Source organism: Schistocerca nitens, chromosome 2 (assembly GCF_023898315.1).
Source record: "Schistocerca nitens isolate TAMUIC-IGC-003100 chromosome 2, iqSchNite1.1, whole genome shotgun sequence".
Classification (NCBI taxonomy): Eukaryota; Metazoa; Arthropoda; class Insecta; order Orthoptera; family Acrididae; genus Schistocerca; species Schistocerca nitens.
In genome coordinates this window covers 122,316,938-122,339,442 of record NC_064615.1, presented here as the reverse complement: position 1 = coordinate 122,339,442, position 22,505 = coordinate 122,316,938, and the positions used below count along the sequence as shown (strand labels likewise).

General features: G+C 39.5%; 1 protein-coding gene across 1 annotated transcript in view; it reads left to right on the top strand.

The window, feature by feature from the left end:
• The window catches only part of LOC126235809 (regulatory-associated protein of mTOR), a 316,754-nt gene that overhangs the window by 40,797 nt on the left and 253,452 nt on the right, over positions 1–22,505 (top strand). Inside the window, exon 4 of the mRNA XM_049944648.1 lies at positions 10,737–10,883. Coding sequence (XP_049800605.1) covers positions 10,737–10,883 — 147 coding nt within the window. The remainder of the gene's footprint in view (positions 1–10,736; positions 10,884–22,505) is intronic.

The following is a 22,505-nucleotide window of genomic DNA, read 5'->3' as shown; positions in this document are numbered from 1 at the left end:
CAAAATTACCCCTAAAGCTAAAAATTATGAATGAGACAGGAGACGAATGGGCAGCCCTTGTAACAAATACTGTAGGTTTTGCAACAGACTGTACTGATGTATTCTTTAAGTGGAGACAAATAACAAGAAGAAACTTTGCTCTCTGTAGTGGCTTAACCACTCTTGCTGCTTTGTGGTGAATCCTGCATGTTTGAGCCAAAGTATCACCCTTAACAGTTCTACCACTTTGCTGTTAACATAACTGTTGCATCAGTCACTACAGTTGCACTTAGTTCTGCTATAAACCCAGCTGCTACATTTATCCCACAGTCAATGTTTCTGTCACTGAAATCGACTGTGGCTACTTCCTGAGAGTTCTCCTCATACTCTCTTTCTCTCATTACTATCTTATTTTGGAGGAAGAACTGTTTAATTCTAAATGCTGCAAATCGTTTAAATTTTAAAGTTATTGACTTGGTTACTGTCAAGACTTTGAGGAATTTCTGTTTCTTGGTTTGTGTTCCCTATAGCTTGTAATTTGTATTTACATATCTGGAGCAGAATGACAAACATTTCAGTTTAGTATATGCTTTACAAGTCCACTTGTGTATCTTATGCATAGCTATATGTAGATCTTTATTAATTTAAGTGATGAAATACTGCATCAGTTGTGTTTTTCATGCATAGCACAGCGTGTTTTAGGAATTTATTTCCATCTTCAAGGACCAACCATCCAACCATTATCGATTATAACATTTAAACAGCATTTCCCATCAATATTCTCTTAAAATATCTGTTACTTTTATGTAATTAAAGATTAAAAACCATTAAATATCAAGATCTCATCACATGATCGAAAATGCTCTGTTATTGGCTGATGCTCTGGTGATGTCACAGACTAGGATAAGACAAAGCTATGTGTATGTTATAGAAGCATTAGCCAAAGTGTCGAGGTTTTTACATACTTTTTCTGCAAACATTTTGGCTGTTTAGTGATGGAAAATGGAATTACAACTTTTAAGTAACAGTAGAAAGGAATTTTGTGAATGGTGATTGTGAAAGCCTTGCAAAAGTTGATGCCTTTAATCTCCACCCATTTAGAGTCACAGTAAGTGCAAGGATGGACATTCTTTTCCCTGCTCCCTGCAACATCATTAAAATTATTCCTGGCTAAACTTGATGCTGATTTCCTTTCTAGAAGACACTCAGCAGAGATCTTGCACACTGCATGTGTTTGGTGGCCTAACGGGTAGTGCATCCAACAGCAGATCAAGAGATCACATGTCGAATCCAGGAAGGGTCAAATATTTTTAAAAGTTTTATATAAAATATGAAAATAATGTTAGCAAGAACTGTTTGTCAGTCGTTTCAATTGTGGACTTTAGTATATACAGCTGCACATTAGTCTTAGTCTGAGAAATTGACAACAGAGGATAAATGCATTTACTTTGTGAACAAACAATTCAGTTTTTTGGAAAGCATTGCTAGTAGTGAAGATGCCACCATACGCCCCCAGGACAAGGAGTTGTAGGATGATGAGGTTATATGGAGAGATATAAAGCGTGTACAACATGCAGGTGACACAAACGTAAGGGCTGTGATATTTGTGAGTGTAAATTAATGTTAGCTTCTGAAGTATACTTACTTCATCTTTATGTAAAATGATGAAACTGCAAAATTTTAAACAATAAGGATCCTAGCTTGACAGTAAAAAGATAAAAACCTTATTTCTAATAAAGTAAAAAGTGTTTGGTCACATAAACTAGAAAATATCTTGTTGAAAGTGATGTGTGTGAACAGTGACTGAAAAAGTAAGTGCATGTAAATAGCAAAGAAAACACAATAATATTCTGTTTCTGATGTGCTTTTGGGTTAGATTTGGACCAGCGATCTATGGACATCATCTTATAACATTTGACCATCTATTGCTGTAATAACTGAGGTACTGAATAATTTGCATGTGCTTTGGTAAAATAACAGTTTTCACTAGGAATTTAATTTTGTTGAATGACGCTGTATTTCGTTGTGACAGTGAGAGAACATATTTGGGAGGTAAGTTAATGTTAACTTCACAGTGCAACACATTTGTAATTAAGTTAGTGAACTTGGGCATCAACATGGTGGCAATTTGTCAGTACAGTGCAACTACATTTTACACATCTTTTTATTCTCCGGAATACTCAAAAACAACTTTTCAGGAGTTTTTATAGATATATTTGTATGATATGGCAGTACATGTCATTTGTAACCTATTGTCCGAAACGTAAATTACAAAACTCGACATTACTGTGGATTAGCATTATGACAGTAGGAGCAGCAAGCTAGTTAGTGATGTCACAGGCATCACATGACTTGAATGGAGATTTTAGTGGGCTTCTAAATTATTTGAATTTTGTTTCCATTTTTGTAAAAGAATACTGTAATTAAAGAGGGGGAAAAGCACCTTAGGAGCATAAAATGACATAAGTAACCATATAATACAACTTCCAGAAAACAGTCAAATACCCTATGCTAATGTAAACCCCTACAGCACTTTAAAATGAACCTTAATTCTGAAACATGTTGTGTTATGCATAAAAAAATGTAACCAGTTTAGTATTTTATTATTTAAATCATTACTGACAGTTACAGGCTTTGGAAAACATTGTTTATGATGAATGAAATTACATCTTTGTCATATAAATTTCAACTAATACAGCATATGCAAGTGAGATTACCATGGCATTGTACTGCTCTTGTGTACCTATTACTATGGACCTTTTCTTTTGTTTTTGACTCTCAAATTTTCAGCCCAAAGAAACAGCAATGTTTTCAGTAAATATCATATTTGAATCACCTGCTGATAGTTGGGCAGTACTTTAATGCTTTAGAAGTTATAGTACCAATGTTGAACCTGTTAATTTTGAACAACAATCAGAAAATAGGAAAGGCAGTCACTCATCAATAGATGAGGGATGAGGTGCACATAGATAAGTAATGAATCATAAAATTTGAATACTATTTGAGCTGCAGTATCAGTCTTTTTCTGGTTTAACTAGATATTCATTCTCTCTCTCTCTCTCTCTCTCTCTCTTTCTTTTTAAGAAAGTACCATCTTTCATTAGATTAACACTTACATTATTCATGTCAGTTTGAATCTTTACAGACAACTGTGCCTTGTGAAGCACAGTGTGTCCCATTTCTCTTGTTGTTGAAATGGAACTTCCCCTTCCCACTTTCCCATCCTGTGCATTCTGCACTGAAGTATGGAGCTCCCTCTCTCCATTCCTTGCCCCAATACTCAAGTGATAAAGAGCCTCTTTTTACCAGAGGTATTTTTTCTGAACACAACATAACATTGTGGTTCTCTTCACCATAGAGTTCTGCTCTGCAGTCCTAACAGATATTGCTTGGTGAGGACTGTAGGATTTACATTTTAGAGATCCCTCTCAAGCCTGCTCCCATCTTCTTTGCAGAGTAGGCCGAAATCCAAACTACCGAGGTGAACTCTAAGCAATACAGTCCAGATGCTGTGTGCCTTTGAAGTCTGTTGTTGAACATTGTGATAGCCTTTGAAGTCTGAGTGGACCCCCTTCTCTGCATTCAAGGAAATCCATTCTTATCAGTTTTTATAAAATTTGGTGTGATGGGCGTTAATCCAATACTCGAATTAAAAGTTTGAGACTTGAAAAATATTTGTAGCACCTGAGTATTTGGAATAATATAGTCTTCATGAACTGCAATAAAAGACCTTAGAATATTTGGTTAACTGTCAAGTTGTTTGGGTCTTGGAAATCAGAGATGTCAGCCAGCCACTCTAGGTTCAGAAACCACTGATTACTAACCATAGCTGACACTACTGGGATTTTTTTTTTTTTTTTTTTTAATGATTTGATCTTGCTTTCGGCTGTTAGTAAGATGAAGTCCTTTAAAAAATTATAGAAGATGTGACTCATACTACAAGAAAATAATTGACTACTGGGGATGCAGTGCAGGCTTTCAAAGCCAGTATTAACTTCCTTGCTGATTTTAGTTATGTAGGCATTGGACTGTGATCTAAGGCACATAAACATACCTTAGATTATGAGCTAATGCCTATGCAACTAAAATCTCTAAGGAAAACTACTGGGAGTAGTTCATAAGACTTGTTCCTGCCAGACTTTAACTTACAAGGGTCTTTGTTGACATTTAAAAGGCAGATTCTATGCTAACTGAGTGTGAACCTTCCTTTCAAGATGCTATTTTAGATATTTTGGGAAGTCAAATTTCCCTTGGAGCATTGTATTCCAAAGGAGTCTCAACTTTGTTTGCTATAGTTTCAAGTAGTATCTTGTCCACAGTCAGAAGTCCTCTCCAGTATTCTATTTTTGTGGCCACTTTCAATTTTCTGGCCACACTCTAGCCCCACAACTAAAATCTGTCTACCGTAATTAGCACCTAGGACGCTGAAAGAATCAACAAAGAAAACTGGTTATGCCTTTTCTCATCTTAAAAAACTGTATATATTTCTTTTAATCATCGCCGACTTGTTTTTAATCTGCCACAGTTACGACTGAGGGAGACTATTCTCAGTTTTAAAGAACCTGTGAGGTTCCTGGGCCTTGTATTCGATGGCAAAGTGACACGGCTACCACATCCTGAACATTTTAAAGGTAAGAAGTCTCAAATCCCTGTGTATTTTTAAATGTCTGAATGAGAAAGGGGGAATGGGGGTAGCAAACAGATCCTGCTACCTGCAATGTTGCTGGAGTCGTGTTACATTCCAGTTGAACTGCAGATGTTTAGAGTATTAGCAAATCAGTATCGGATAGATCTGAGACTGGTAAACATGAAGGTCCTGACACAAGGTTGGAACAAATTTCCATCTTAGTTGTTGCTAGTGTCTAAATGTCCTAGAATGCAGTAAGTCTTGCACTTCAGACTGCATTTCAAGCTGACATTTTATAGGATTTATGGTAAGCACCTCAAAGTATACAAATGACTGTCCATTATAATCCACAGTTTTGTTCTCGGCATTCACTTACTTAATGAACACATTGTATTTAACGGCAAACTTTTTGCTTTTTTTTTTTAGGGCAATGGGATGTCATAGGATTCGAGAATTTCTTATCTGCTGCAATTTCTGAAACATTTTGTGGGCTTTTCCGTAGCTAAACTTAGCAAATGAAATAACCGAAAACATTACCAGATGCAGTTCTCATGTTGCAGTGATGAAGTTAGTCATTGTGCATAGTGGGAGTGTGTAATGTTTTGGTAGGTAATACTACCAGGGCATACCTAGTGTAATATGTACAATGTTATTGTTTACCCCCAACACATTATAGTACTGTTTTCGAGTAGATGTGTTGTGTGTTAGTAGCAGACTCAGTGGCTGGAGGTGATTAATAACCAGTCAGCAACACATCTGTGGTATACCTCCTACCAACCAAAGAGATGTGAAGTAGTAGTGCTTACCAGACTTTGAATGGTGCATGCCTCTTTAAGACGTAACTTCATCTTCTATGGAGAGACACATCAGCATGAGGTGCCTATGATATATCAGTAACAGTTTGCCATGTATTAGTTTGCAGTAATTTATTTGTTTTGCAATAGGTCATTTTTACAAGTACTTAGAGATATGTTCTCTGTTTTTAAAGATTTCTGGGCAAATATAATGCAGGTTTTAAAATTCTGTACTACGTCTGAACTCCTCCATAATTTATTAAGCTCGGAGTTTTGTGTGTATCGTACTGGTTGATTCTATATCTCAGCGAGCCACAGATGTATAAAAATAAAAATTTTAGTACTTTTATTAAACTCTTTCTGATTTAGTTAAGAAGCATTTTACTTTGTGATTATAATTGTTTTATGAAACATGGAGAGCCTGTTTGTTTGTGTATGCACATGCATAAACACATGTATGTGGTGAGACCTCACAGTATCATAAACTGTCATAATTGTGACACAAAATGTACACAATCACATGTGTTTTTTTACTATTTTAATTTTTAGATTAGGTTGTTTGTGGTTTTAAGCTCATCATCATTATTTTATGGACTGTAGTAAGCTAGTTATTGGGCACACAAATCCCGAAACCAACTAACCAATTATCTTCTTTAAATAACAATGTGATGATTGTTGTATGAGTTGGATAGTTTGTGTGTCATCTAGACTCTTCCTCAAAATACTAGAGGTTTTAATGTTTTGCAAAGCTCATAGTCCATCTGAATTTTGCCAGTGGTTGACTAGTAACCTAGCTCTCTGGTTTACTGTTGGCTTACATCAATAACTTTATTGTGTAAAACGTTTAATAGGAAGGCACATTTACTTATTCTTCATAAGTTCACATATTTTTATAATTTTTGGATTCTGTTTATAACTCAGTTTAATTGTTTATCATTCTTAACATCACTTGTTCCTCAAAATAAATATCTGAACTATGTAAAGTAATGCAGTGGAATAACCCCAACTGGCGACAACAGTAACATGAGGTAGTTTTGAGATTGGTGGTAGCAGGAAGGTTAATTCTCTCCTTAGGCTTAACCTTTAGGAGTAGAAACACTTGATAATCACAAAAGTGAGCTGTGTGCTCATGTTAATGTCTCCTGTGTGGTCAGAAATATGATTTTCTCAGGTGCAGATATTTTGTCATCTTCAGCCTGTAGATTTATATAATCTTCAATGGGTTATTTGAATCCTTCAGTAGCCGGTCATTGCTGCATGGATATCTTGTTGTATGGGTGTCCTTGTCACGTTAGTATTGATTGAGACCCAAGGCTTTGTGGGTTACTAAATACCCATGTTCAAGTTAAGCAAGGCTGTTGATAACCACACATTAGGTGTCATGAAATCATAATGAAAATAACAACAACCACCACCACCATTATTGTCATCACTACATTTTCTTTTAATTTGCTGCTTCTTCTTCTCCTTCTTCTCTATATTTCCATCCCCTCTAGAAGTGACAAAGAAAAAGTGACTGGGTAGTGAATTTTCTGTGCACCTCAAGCCTTTACTGCATTGTGAAATTGACTTTTGTTTTATATCACAGAATATTGACTTTTATTATGGACTTTGTCTAAATGAATGCTCTTTGATGTTCCTCTAGACAATGAGGTAAGTGCCATATTAATTGTTAGAAATAGAACTGTTCTTGCACATAAGAGGATGACAGATGAGGACAGGAGAAATGCATTTTAGTAGAATGCAGGCCCAGTCATTGCGGAAAAACAGCAGCACTGGCATCTGAGTTCAATCATGATGTGCAATTGCTAATCAAGGTTTTGGCAACTTAATTTGTGTGTATTTATATTGATCTGTGGTTATCAGCTGCCTCGAGGGAGTGAACTCATGTGTGCGGTGAAATACGTTGTGTGTATTTGTATTACACCTGGTTGTGATTTGTATTTGTATTTTTTAACTGTTTGTGTATTCTTGGTATATTGTGGAAAACTACTTTTGAGATGCACTTAGTCTCGAATGTGTGCTAGACGACGGTCTTTAAACGTAGTCTGGGTTATCTCACTGTCTCGCATGTTAGGTCACTGCATGTGAAGCTACTTGGATACAAGTATATGTAACAGAAGAATTTTATTACTTCGTAGTGAGAAAATTGAAAAGCTAGAAAACTAAATGTAGACATTTATGCAAAACATGTCTGGATGTAGAAATACTTACAAAGTATTTTAATGAATATAATCAATTTTTGAAAACATAATGTAAGTGGATGGATAAAAAATCTACACACCAAATGGCAGCAGGAAAACGCACATATAAAAGGTATTAGATATGCAAGCTTTCGGAGCCAGTGGCTCGTCCTCCTGGCAGAGCGGTTGAAGGGGAAGGAAGAGGTGTGAAGGAAAAGGACTGGTGAGGTTTAGGAAAAGGGGTAGAGTTTGGGAAAGTCACCCAGAACCCTGGGTCAGGCTAGATTTACTGGACGGGAGGAGAAGGAAAGACAGATCGTTGTGGACTGCACCAGGCGAGATTTGAAAACTTGAGAGCTTAAAGGTGGAAGAAAGGGTAATATGCGAGACAGAGATTGCTGCTAAAACATCGTGCATGAGTTAATAAGAGTGAAAAGCTGAGTGCATTGTATGTGATAGAGATGGGAGGGGGGATGACAAAAGTACACAGGTCAGAAAACAAAAGATATAGAAAACTAAAACAGTGTGAAGAAAGGAATTGTTACTGTGAAAAAAATACTGAGACCAAAGAAATTAATGTAAATTAAGGGCAGGTGGGTGGTGAGAACCAAAGACACATTATAGTGCTGGTTCCCACCTGTGGAGTTCTGAGACACAGGTGTCTGGGGGAAGAATCCATATTGCACATGTGGTCCTGACTGTCATGCTGTAGTGCGTGCTCTGCAACAGAATATTGTGTGTTACCAGTATACACCCCCTATCAGTACCTGTTCATCCTAACTGATTATTTCGTAGTAGTTATGCCGATCTAAAAGATGTGTTTACATAACAGTTGGTGTATGACATGTGTCGTTTCACAGTGGCTCTCCCTTTGATAGTATGTGGTTTGCCACTACAGGGCTGGTACATGTAGTGGTAGGAGGGCGTGTAGGTCAGGCCTTGCAGTGGGGCAGTAGCCATAGGGCACAGAGATGGGTGCAGGAGGACCATAGGGTCTGACAAGGACATTGTGGAGATTGGGAGGGTGATGAAATAGGACCTACCACTGTGGTACTTGACTGACAGAAGTATGTAAATGAAAGTCTACGCCAGCTGTGTGACACCTCTGCATACAGCATCTGCCATCAAGATCCCATCCCTGTGATTCAAACTGACCTCCAGTTCCTCCTTAAAACCTCAGGCCCCTCACAAGGACAAACACCTCATCCATAGAACTTCTTACCCCACCCAAACCGCACACCCCCACCTTTTGCTGTCTTCCTGAGATCCACAAACCATATCATTCTGGCTGTCCCATAGTTGTTAGATTCAAAACACCCACTGAACATATATCTGCCTTAGTTGATCAACATCTGCAACCCATAGTACAAAGACTTCCCTCCTATATAAAAGTCACCAACCATTTTGGTTGCCTGAAATCAAACATTCCCCACGTATGTGGTCTGTCTGCTGCTGAACATCTCCTCAGTCAGTGCCCACCTGATTTCAAGGCTGTGTCATCATTCCTGCTCACCATAATCAACTTTATACCTACCACATTTGAGGGGCAGACATACAGACAGGCCGTGGGAACCAGGGTGTCTCCTCCTTATGCTAACCTTTTCATGGGTCACTAGGACAGGACTTTCCTGAGATCCATAAGCCTTCAGCTGCTGGTTAGGTTTAGATATGTTGATGACATCGTTGCCATATGGACTCACGGAGAGGCTGACATGTTAAAATTCCTGGAATCTCTAAATGCATTCTCCCAACTAAATTTTGCATGGTCTTATTCTGAATCCCATGCCACTTTCCTTGATGTTGATCTCAGCCTCACAGAAGGCCAGCTACATGATTCCATCCACATTAAACCTACTAACCAACAAGAGTACTTACATTTTGATGATTGCCATCCTTTCTATGTCAAATATTCCCTCCCATAAAGCCTTGATATTTGAGGCAAACATATTTGTTCAGATGCAGACTCTTTACAGCAATACACCACCGTTCTCACCTCAGACTTCACTGGACATAATTACCCCACCAGCCTAGTTCAAAAATGGATTTCCTGTGTTATCACATCCGATCCTGGTACTGCTGAACCCTCCAAAAAACAGCTTACAAGTACACCACTTGTCACCCAGCATTATCCTGCTGCAGTGTATTAATCATCTGACAAGGCCATGACTTCCTAAAATCATGTCCTTAAATGAGGTCCATTCTGTCTGAGGTTTTGCCCACCGCACCTAGAATGGCTTTTTATCACCCTCCTGATCTCCACAGTGTCCATGTCAGACCCTATGCTCCTTCTGCACCCATCTCCCTACCCTGTGGCTCCTACCTCTGTCTCTGTCTTCAGTGAAAGACCTGCCCTATCCACCCTCCTGCCACTACCTGTTATGTAAACATTGTTTGGCTTTTTACATCAGCATGACTACCAACAAATTATCAATTAGAATGAACAGGTACAGGCAGAGGGTGTGTACTGGCAACACAAAATATTCTGTTGCAGAGCATGCACCACAACATGACAGTCATGACCTTGGTGCCTGTTTCACCACTCATGCAATCTAGATTCTTCCCCGCGAAACATGTGTCTTAAATCTCTGCAGGTGAGAACTGGCACTAAAATGTGTCCTTGGTTCTCACCACCTGCCTAGCCTTAATTTATGTTAATTTCTTTGGTCTTAGTATTTCTTCACAGTTACAATTTCTTTCTTCACACAGTTTTAGTTTTCTACGTCTTTCGTTTTCTGACCTGTGTATTTTTCGTCATCCCTCTTCCACCTCTGACACATACAATGCCCTTAGCTTTTCACTCTTGGTAACTCATACATGATATTTTAGCAGTAATCTCTGTCTTGCATGTTACCCTTTCTTCCACCTTTAAGCTCCAAAGTTTTCAAATCTCGCCCTGTGCAGTCCACAATAATCTATCTTTCCTTCTCACCCATCCAGTAAGTCTAGCCTGACACAGGTTTCGGGGTGACTTTCCCAAACTCTGTCCCTTTTCCTAAATCTCACCAGTACTTTTTCTTCAACCCTCTTCCTTCCCGTTCATCCCTTCTGCCAGAAGAAGGAGCAACTGGCTCCAAAAGCTTGCATATGTAATACTGTTTACAAAGTCTATGATATGCTTTTTACGCAGCTCATACAAGGTTTCTATGTTTTCAGACCTATACTCAGTACATTCCTCTGTCAGTTTATGATCTTCAGACATGGATGGGAGCACCATCTATTTACATCTATGATTGCTCAAATGCAGGAATCATAGTTGACTCGTTTAAACAGTTTGCTGATCAGCATGAAAAGGAATACAAGGTAAGTTGACTCCACATTATTTTTTAATTCAGTATACTGAAAAACACTGTTGCTGGTACAGCTCTCTGATAAAGTGAAGCAGTCTTTCTGTCTCATTCCCAGAGTTACTGCGCCCTTACTGCTGCAAGTGTAGTTTTAGGAAGTTAAAGTGGTGAGGTGAAGGTAAATATTTAGCATGGGCTAGTCATGTAGCCAGTTCCTCTCCAGATTTGCATTATATCAAAAAAGGGAGTGAGAGTTAACATATATCATGCCAGGGTGTAAAATGTACCTACCTTCAGGAATGACTATAATCCCACAGTGTAGAACAGAAAGGGAAAAAAAATTACAGGTGGAATGTGGGGAATCCAGAGTAGAAAGAGGTAAGGATGGGTTACACAGAATGAATTAGGAATATAACAGGGAGCAAAAGACTGAATGGGAAGGGAGAGGTTGACATAAAATGGGGCAGTGGTTGGTGTGAATTAAGTATACAGACTAGTGAATGGTTGAGGCTTGTAAGAAAAGACAGTGATGTTGCATAGGTTGAAAAGGCAGCAGAATACCACTTTGAAAGGAATGGAAAATATAGTGAAGAAAATACCCCTCATTTCAGGACAAGATGAAAGGCAGTTGTTGGAGAATGTAATTCCATTCTTTCAGCTAGTATTGAGTGATATAACCAGACGTTTTTTGTGACAGTTGCCAGATGCACAAAAATATTATAATCATAAAGCACCAGTTGACGATTGAAGTGCAAGATCGTTCTGTAACTACACTCATCATCTTCTCCTCAAGACTCAGCTCCCATTACCGAGTATATCAAAGACAAACCCATTTCTGAAATCAGTCACATCTATACCAAATTCATTGTAACAATTGCATAGTGCTTTATGTGGTTGTAACCCTGCATGAGGTATCCACCCGCATGAATGGCAACTGCAAATTGCATAGCATGCTGTTCTATTTGATGTGGTTGGTTTCAGCCACTGCTTTATAACCTGATTCAACCTGAGTCACCTCCTCTGATCCAAGCATTTCTCAGTTTGAATTGTGTAGGTGGGAACCATGAATCATGGACCTTGCCCTTGGTGTGGAGGCTTGCATGCCTCAGCGATACAGATAGCCGTACCGCAGGTGCAACCACAACGGAGGGGTATCTGTTGAGAGGCCAGACAAACGTATGGTTCCTGAAGAGGGGCAGCAGCCTTTTCAGTAGTTGCAGGGGCGACATTCTGGATGATTGACTGATCTGGCCTTGTAGCATTAACCCAAACAGCCATGCTGTGATGGTACTGCGAATGGCTGAAAGCAAGGGGAAACTACAGCCGTAACTTTTCCCAAGGGCATGCAGCTTTACTGTATGGTTAAATGATGATGGTGTACTCTTGGGTAAAATATTCCGGAGATAAAATAGTCCCCCATTCGGATCTCCGGGCAGGGACTACTCAGTAGGACGTCGCTATCAGGAGAAAGAAAACTGGTGTTCATGGATCGGATCATGGAATGTCAGATCCGTTAATCAGGCAGGTAGGTTAGAAAATTTAAAAAGGGAACTGGATGGGTTAAAGTTAGATATAGTGGGAATTAGTGCAGCTCGGTGGCAGGAGGAACAAGACTTCTGGTCAGGTGAATACAGGGTTATAAATACAAAATCAAATAGGGGTAATGCAGGAGTAGGTTTACTAATGAATAAAAAAATAAGAAAATGGGTAAGCTACTACGAACAACATAGTGAACACATTATTGTAGCCAAGATAGACACGAAGCCCATACCTACCACAATAGTACAAATTTATATGCCAGCTAGCTCCGCAGAGGGCAAAGAGATTGAAGAAATGTATGATGAGATAAAAGAAATTATTCAGGTAGTGAAGGGAGATGAAAATTTAATAGTTATGCGGGACTGGAATTCGATATTAGGAAAAGGAAGAGAAGGAAAAATTGTGGGTGAATATGGAATGGGGGTAAGGAATGAAAGAGGAAGCCGCCTGCTAGAATTTTGCACGGAGCATAACTAAATCATAGCTAACTCGTGGTTTAAGAATCATGAAAGAAGGTTATATACATGGAAGAAGCCTGGAGACACTGGAAGGTTTCAGATAGATTATATAATGGTAAGACAGTGATTTAGGAACCAAGTTTTAAATTGTAAGACATTTCCAGGGGCAGATGTGGACTCTGACCATAATCTGTTGGTTATTAGCTGTAGATTAAAACTGAAGAAACTGCTAGAAGGTGGGAATTTAAGGAGCTGGGTTCTGGATAAACTGAAAGAACCAGAGGTTGTATATAGTTTCAGAGAGAGCATTAGGAAACGATTGACAGGAATGGGGGAAAGAAATACAGTTGAAGAAGAATGGGTAGCTTTGAGAAATGAAATAGTGAAGGCAGCAGAGGATCAAGAAGGAAAAAAAAAGAGGGCTAGTAGAAATCCTTGGGTAACAGAAGAGATACTGAATTTAATTGATGAAAGGATAAAATATAAAAATGGAGTAAATGAAACACGCAAAATGGAGTACAAATGTCTCAAAAATGAGATCGACAGGAAGTGCAAAATGGCTAAGCAGGGATGGCTAGAGGACAAATGTAAGGATGTAGAGGCTTACCTCACTAGGGGTAAGATAGATACTGCCTGGAGAAAAATTAGAGAGACATTTGGAGAAAAGAGAACCACCTGTATGAATATCAAGATCTCAGACAGAAAACCAGTTGTAAACAAAGAAGGGAAAGTAGAAAAGTGGAAGGAATATATAGAGGGTCTATACAAGGGTGGTGTTCTTGAGGACAATATTATGAAAATGGAAGAGGATGTAGATGAAGATGAAATGAGAGATATGATATTGTGTGAAGAGTTTGGCAGAGCACTGAAAGACCTAAGTCGAAACAAGGCCCCATGAGTAGACAACATTCCCTTAGAGCTACTGATAGCATTGGGAGAGTCAGCCATAACAAAACTCTTCAATCTGGTGAGCAGGATGTATGAGACAGTTGAAATACCCTCAGACTTCAAGAAGAATATAATAATTCCAATCCCAAATAAAGCAGCTGTTGACAGGTGTGAAAATAACCAAACTTTCAGTTTAATAAGTCACGGCTGCAAAATACTAACATGAATTCTTTACAGATAAACTGGAGGAAGCCGACCTCGGGGAAGATCAGTTTGGATTCTGTACAAATGTTGGAACATGTGAGGCAATACTGACTCTACGACTTAAGGAAAGGCGAACCTACGTTTCTAGCATTTGCAGACTTGGAGAAAGTTTTTGACAATGTTGACTGGATTACTCTCTTTCAAATTCTGAAGGTGGCAGGGGTGAAATACAGGGAGCGAAAGGCAATTTACAATTTGTTCAGAAACCAGATGGCAGTTACAAGAGTCGAGGGGCACGAAAGGAAAGTAGTGGTTGGGAAGGGAGTGAGGCATGGTTGAAACCTATCCCCGATGTTATTCAATCTGTATGGACAGAATGGACAGTGTCTTGAAAGGAAGATATAAGATGAACATCAACAAAAGCAAAATGAGGATAATGGAACATAATCGAATTAAATCAGGTGATGGTGTGTGAATTAGAGTAGGAAATGAAAAACTTTATGTAGTAGATGAGTTTTGCTATTTGGGGAGCAAAATAACTGATGATGCTCAAAATAGGGAAGATGTAAAATGTAGACTGGCAAAGGGAAGAAAAGCTTTTCTGAAGAAGAGAAATTTGATAACATCGAGTGTAGATTTACGTGTGAGGAAGTCTTTTCTGAAAGTATTTGTAAGGAGTGTAATGCTGAATGGAAGTGAAACATGGATGATAAATAGTTTAGACAAGAAGAGAAGAGAAGCTTTCAAAATGTGGTGCTACAGAAGAATGCTAAAGATTAGATGGGTAGATCACATAACTAATGAGGAGGTATTGAATAGAATTGGAGAGAAGAGAACTTTCTGGCACAACTTGACTAGAAGAAGGGATCGGTTGATAGGGCATGTTCTGAGGCATCAAGGGGTCACCAATTTAGTGTTGGAGGTCAGCGTGGAGGGTAAAAATCGTAGAGGGAGACCAAGAGATGAAAGCACTAAGCAGATTCAGAAGGATGTAGGTTGCAGTAGGCACTTTGAGATGAAGAAGCTTGCACAGGATAGAGTAGCATGGAGAGCTGCATCAACCTAGTCTCTGCATTGAAGACCACAACAACAACAACAGAAGGTGGGAACACTCAGTATTATGAACCTTGGGCCCAGAAACAGCCTGGCTTCAGTGTCATCTGTGATTAACCTGCATCAAGATGTCTGCTGCTTCCTGCCCTCTGCTTCCCTCTAAATTACAACAAGATCCAGTCTTACACCTGCCTCCAAATTTCTGTTAATCCCTGTCCTCCAACTGCTTCTGAAGTTCAGCTAGTCCTTGTCCTCCTCCAGCCTCCAGAGTTCAGCTAGTCCCTGTCCACCTCACTCCTCCAAAGTTCAGCTCATCACGTTTCAAGTCTGCCTTCAAAGTTTTTTTTCTTTACAACTGAGCAGGACTCGTACAGCCATCATCATGTTACAAGTCTTTAACATTTAATAATAAACATAAAATTACAGAATACATGTATTGTGGTATTTTTGTATCTGCACAGGTGTGACAATTCTGTGAAACCATCCTATCAGCACAAACATCGTTACTCTGGTTGATGTTGATTACTCGATCCAGAAGTCAGGGAGCTGGGCCCCAGAAGAGAAAAAATTGACATGTGGTCAATTTGTGGGGAAGCAGAGTGTCATGATAATCCATGTATGGATGTACCACAGCACAATACAGTCTTACTCCAATGCACACGCCTACTCCCCAGCTTACACCCCTGATAGCTCGCAATATATTGTGAGCTTTTCACAGTTTGTGACAGCCTCTATTATATTTGTGTTCCTCTGACATATTTTGTGATCGTTGTGGAGTCCGAGGTATTTGATTACTGTCTTCACTGGTATTTCTTATGGCCCATGCTTCAGCATTTGTTCGGGAGGAATCCTCTGCCTGGTGAAGAATAGAACTGAAGACTTGCTTGGTGATATATTGAAACATTCTTTGCCATGTACACGTGTAGACTAGACACCACTTGATCCATCTTGTGTGTCACTTGCTAATATATACACAGGTCATCAGTGTACTATAAAATTGTTGCATTTTGTGGCAAACTATTTTGTCATTCAAATGTTAATATATTTAAAAGCAGAGGAGAGAGAATTGATCCTTGGGGTAGCCCTGCAACTGTCATTCTCGGCCCTGCAGTGCCATTTCCTTTTTTTTTTTTTTTTTTTTTTTTCTACCAGTGATCACTTGGAAAGTAAGAGGATAAGTTTGCTTACGAAGCTAGTGAGAATATTCTGCCTCCACACTTTGACAGCCAGCATTGAGAAGGTGAAATTATTATGAGCATTGTTTATGTCAGTTAAAGCACATCTGTTGGGGCTGAGACATATGTGGATGTTGGTTACTAACACAGCATCCTTTCGAGCAGTTCCTGAACACAGCTCAGGAAAGTTACGGGCCTGTATAAGGTTGCTTCATTTGTTAGTTTACTGCGTTGTTCTTCCACTACTACTCGTGACATCTTCCATTCAAGGATACCAACTTTTTTGTTCCAAATATTATTAAAAATACTACAATGGTGGTTCCTTCCTTTTTGTATTAAGGAAGAGAGCATGCAATAATGTATATTATCCATCCCTGGGGCATTACTTCCCCTAAATAATGGGGCACCATTGAGTTTCACAACAGTAAAGCAGTCAGTCAGGAAATGGATTTCCTCCTCATCTTCCTCATCAGTGCACTGCTCAACTAGAGTCTGGTGCCAAATGTTTCAAGAAGTCATCCACTAATTTATATGGAAGAATTGTCATGCTGTTGTTGTTCCAGCTTCTATGTATATGCTTAATTTGTTGCCAAAGTGTTAAGCTTGGTGAACCCTTGTTTAAGATTGTTACAGAAGCTTTCCAATTTTTCCATTTGTACGTTGGCCATATGACACCATGAATCACACCTGTATGACATCTGAGAATGGTGGGTAGATGATGAGATCCAAGAGATTCTGCAGCTACCTCCTGTATGAAGTCTAATGTTAAACATGTTAACACCAAAAATTTAGCTGTAGCACTGAATCCTTGGTTTGGTGCAGTTACCCACATCAGGGAAACACCATTTAAAATGATCAACTTATTCTAGTCTGCAATCTCCTCTATCATTTTGCCGATGTTATTTCCTTGGTCTGAACCCCAAACAGGGTGATGAGAATTAAAATCATCTAATATTATCCTTGGGTGTGCTGCCAAATTAAACAGTGTATTGAGTTGTTGTTTTGTTACAGTCTCCCTTTGTGACCTGTAAACTGACATTAAATTTATGTCATTCCCATTCATATACAGCCTCTGACAATAAAGTTCGGTGAATGAAGTCAGAATGGTCGATCAGACAACACGCGATTCACAATGCTGCACCTTCGTAGTGGCCGGTGTTGACAACCTGCCCCCATCATAGTTCATCTGAGCATTGTGTGTGTTCCTGTGTTAGACCTATTGGACAAAGTGCTTGTTTAGTGTATTTGTTCTGAACTGAGAACAGGGCAATGAATGAGCAAAGAATCAATTTAAAGTTTTGTTTTAAGCTTGGCAAGACACCAAAAGAAATGCATGCAATGCTGGTATGTGCGTAGGGGGATCAAGCACTGTCCATGAGGTGTGTGTAAGAGTGGTTCACCCGTTTTCTAGGAGGTCGGGAAAGCCTTCCTGACAATCCCCATAGCGGATGACCACTGACCACTGTCAGTGATGAAAACATTAAGAAAGTGAGGACATTAATCACAAATGATGGTTGATTAACTGTGTGATAGTGGATGAACTGCAGATGAACCGTGAATCTGTGCTACAAATCCTTACCCAGGAGTTTGGGAAGAGGAAAACATGTTGTCGTCTTGTGCCACATCACTTGACTGTTGATCAGAAGCAGGCAAGTTTAGAGGCTTCACAGGCTTTCGTTGAAACAGTGGGTGCGACACCCAATTTCTTGAACTGTATTGTCACTGAGGATGAAACCTGGTGTCTCCAGTAGACTCTGATATGAAACGGCAAAGCATGGAATGGCGTTCTCTGACATCACCTGATTGGAAAAAGGTCAGAGCCAAAAAATAATGCATCAAAACGATGCTCATCACCTTTTTCAATAGTCAAGGCATTATCCACAAGGAATTTCTACCCCAGGGAACGACAGTGAACGCTGCACAGTACGTTGAAATTTTGACCTGTTTTATGCAATGTCTATGCTTGGTACGACCCCAGTAAACACAACCAGGTTCCTGGTTTTTTGTTCACGACAACGCTCGCCCACACACCATCGATATCATCAAACAGTTCCTGTCAAAAAAGGGGTTGGTGCAACTTGAAGATCCACCATATTCACTGGATATCAATCCTCCAGACTTCTTCCCATTCCTTGACTCAAACTCGCTTTGAAAGGAAATAGATTTGATGATATCCTGACATCCAATGAAACGTGACACTGCTTTTGAACACCATCCCAAAGGAAGACATTTTGCAAAGTTTTCAGGACATGTATTGCAGAGCTCGGTGGTGCACAGTTATGGGAGGTGACTATTTCGAAGGACAGTAAGGTAACTGTAGTTCATCTACGTTAATGTTACAGGACTATTCACCAAACTTTATTGTCAGAGGTTGTAAAAAGTAGCTGCAGCAACTGAAAGTTGTATCTCTTGTGTGTCATCTTCTTGACTTTTAGGTGGGATTCCTTTTATGAGAAACACACTCCTTCCATATTCATTCTCTCTGTTAGCTCAGTTACATTAAACCCAGGAAACAGAAATGGTTCATTTGGCAGCAACCATGTTTCAGGTATCACACATACTGATACCTGTTTGGAGTATAAAGAATGTGAGAGGGTGCATTCATTTTTAATTAAATCAGCATTCCATTCCATTATATTCTTAATGTATCTCACCATTGTTGATACTCAGACTCAGTAGCACTTCTGTAATATTTTATGTTACTGTTGTTCGATCATGCATATGAGCTACCTATTAACTGTCTTAGTAAATTTGTTACTATATTATAAATTGCTTTAAGCCATTCTGAACAATTGGGCCCTCCTGAAGCATACGGGACTGCAGTGGATATGGGTTGTTTCCCACTGGAATTGTGTGAACTCTGTTTGGCATCCATAAATTTTTGTGCATATTATCTGGTACTGATTGTAACCTTTCTTGTGTAGTGCTCTGTTACACTGATACTGTCTCCACCTGTTTGCTTCATTATTGCCTCTTGAAGTGTTAAAAATGTGGTGCTTTTCACTAGTAGATTTAGCCAACATTGGTAAAACAAGTGGTGTCTGTTGAAGCAGCTGACTTGTGGAAGAATTGTTCTTTTCATTTAGTGGTTTCATGGTGTGCGATGTATCAGGTAACTAGCTGCATGAGAGTGAGAGCATACAAATGGTGGGGAAGGTGCCAAGTTCCCTGTGACTAAGTTCCAAAATTTAGTTGTGTAGCTGCCTGCCAATGTGCTATGTCTTTTATTGCCATGCACTGGTAAATTTTGCTTTGCTGGACGTACCCTGGGCACACTCTAGAACTGGACAGATGCCCTCTTGAGAAATAGACATCAGGATGATTTTTTTTTCTTTTTGTCACAAGTTGTTAATGTTGTGTGTGGCCCAGAGCAGCGAGTGTAGCATTTCATACTATTACATTGTTTACTGTGGGCATTATTCTATGAAAAGTGAAGGTTTTGTTACATCTGTAACACTTCCTGTTCCTTTGTTTGGTGGCAAATTAACAAAGCTCGAAGCTCGCACCATTGAACCTTCACTGTGCGTTGATCATATTCAGGTCTATCAGTTTTTTATTTTCCTGTTAATACTTCAAAGTATTAACAGATGTAACAATGGAATAACCCTAGGGTAACCGTGTGATAGGCAATTTGAGCACTGTGACCTATAGCCTTTGGGGTCCGCCGCTCATAGTCTTGCGGTTGCGTTCTGGGTCAGGGATTTTCACCTATCTCGAGATGACTGGGTGTTTGTGCTGTCCTCATCATTTCATCATCATTCATGAAAGTCGTGAGATTGGACTGCGCAAAGGTTGGGAATTTGTACGGGCACGATAACCACACAGTTGAGCGCCCCACAAACCAAACATAATTATAGCCTTTGGGTGTTGTCTCCCAATGCTCTCTTTATGTACACTTTCAATGTACACAGTCTAACTGTGTACTGTTCACAGATATTTTCAGCAATGCTACCTACCTTCTGCTGGTGATGTTGTTGATTTTCAGTAATGCTTGTAACTATCGATGTGATCACTGCTTGTTGGAGCTGCCTGAGGATCATCTTTCACTGGGGCAAATTTATCAGCCTTGATGAGGAGCTGTTGTTCCTCCCCATGTTGCTGTTTCGTAGGTGGTTTCATGACACACATCTCTCAGTTGTCAGCTAAGTTGACCTCACCAGTGGATTCATCCGTATTGTTTTTGTCAGTGCTCAGGAGCTGAAAAGCACTATAAATGGTGCTACTGACAAATTATTCAGAGTGGTTGGCTCCCCTGACTGCACCCTACTGTTCACTATATATCTTGCACTTGTAACATGATGCACACATGGAAAAACAGCTAACGCATCGTTAAGTTGTCACCAGCAAACGAAAACAATATCTCTGAATAAGTTAAAATCCGAAGAGCAAATATGAGTGCAACCTCTGCAGAATTGTTGTTATGAGATAACACTCTGCCTGCGAAGTTCAGCTTGTCATTGTCCACACTCTACTTCCAAAATTCAGCTAGCCCCTGCCCACTCTCTGCTCAAAGTTTGGCTAGTCCCTCCAAACCTCCTGCCTCCAAAGTACAGCTAGTACCTGTCCAACCTGCACCTGTTGTTGTTGTGGTCTTCAGTCCTGAGACTGGTTTGATGCAGCTCTCCATGCTACTCTATCCTGTGCAAGCTTCTTCATCTCAAAGTGCCTACTGCAACCTACATCCTTCTGAATCTGCTTAGTGCTTTCATCTCTTGGTCTCCCTCTACGATTTTTACCCTCCACGCTGACCTCCAACACTAAATTGGTGACCCCTTGATGCCTCAGAACATGTCCTACCAACCGATCCCTTCTTCCAGTCAAATTGTGCCACAAGTTTATCTTCTCTCCAATTCTATTCAGTACCTCCTCAATAGTTATGTGATCTACCCATCTAATCTTCAGCACTCTTCTGTAGCACCACATTTCGAAAGCTTCTCTTCTCTTCTTGTCTAAACTATTTATCGTCCATGTTTCACTTCCATACATGGCTACAATCCATACAAATACTTTCAGAAACGACTTCCTAACACTTAAATCTATACCTGCTTAAAATACTATGCTATACTTAAATCTATACCTATAAAACAAAGATGCTGTGACTTACCAAACAAGAAAGCGCTGGTGGACAGACACAATAAAAAACACACAAACACACACACAAATTTCAAGCTTTCGCAACCGAAGGTTGCTTCATCAGGAAAGAGGTAAGGAGAGGGAAAGACGAAAGGATGTGGGTTTTACGGGAGAGGGTAAGGAGTCATTCCAATCCCGGGAGCGGAAAGACTTACCTTAGGGGGGGGAAAAGGACAGGTATACACTCGGGTGTGCGCGCGGGCGCGCGTGCCGCCCCCCCCCCCCCCCCCAGACACATATATATATATCCATCCGCACATATACAGACACAGGCAGACATATGTAAATGCCCTTTCTCGTTTGGTAAGTCACAGCATCTTAGTTTTTTATATATATTTTTCCCATGTGGAATGTTTCCCTCTATTATATATGCTATACATAAATCTATACCTGCACCTAAGTTCATGTAATTCTTACCGAAATCCTGCCCCCCAAAGTTCTGCTAGTTGCTGTCCATCCACTGTCTATTTATAAAGACTCTACATCCTCCATTGTATTCGTGCTTATAATGTTCTCTAATAGGCTTTTATTATGCGTGCCTGGTCACACTTGTTAAGATGCCTGTATTGCTGGAATGTTGGCTGTCTGTCATAATGTATAATTTCAGACTCGCTACCAAAAACAGTAATAACACTTTAAACACTGTTTTAAAGTAAACTGAATACTCTCACTAATGTTAACTGCTTTTCTACCTGTCCAAATATTAATTAGGTTATCTTACTTCTTCCAGAGCATTTAGGGTGCAAAGTAGGGTGTCACCGTATCCAGAAACAAAGTATACATTTCACTTCATTATTACCTGTAATTATGATTGTGTGATTAATGTTTCCAGAACCAACTCACCTCGTGAATGTTTCTACTGAAAATCAGAATCCTGTTTGCTAACACAGGTTGCTGCATTGTGAAGGGACAAATATTGAAAGTATGTCTGTGTACTCAACTTAGAGAAAATGATGAATTTAAGTTCCAGAGATGTAATTACAGCTTTCTATACCAGAATGAAACTGACAAGTCCACAAATGACTTCTTTTTCAAACATTACTTTACGAACTTTGCAAAGACAAAATGAAGTTAGTACGTGTCAGGAGACTGAAGTTACTTTAATCTTGAAATTTTTGCTAAATAAATTTAAACAAATGAAGTTTAATCAAGTGCTGTAAAAGTGTAATCCATCTAAGTTGTGTGTCC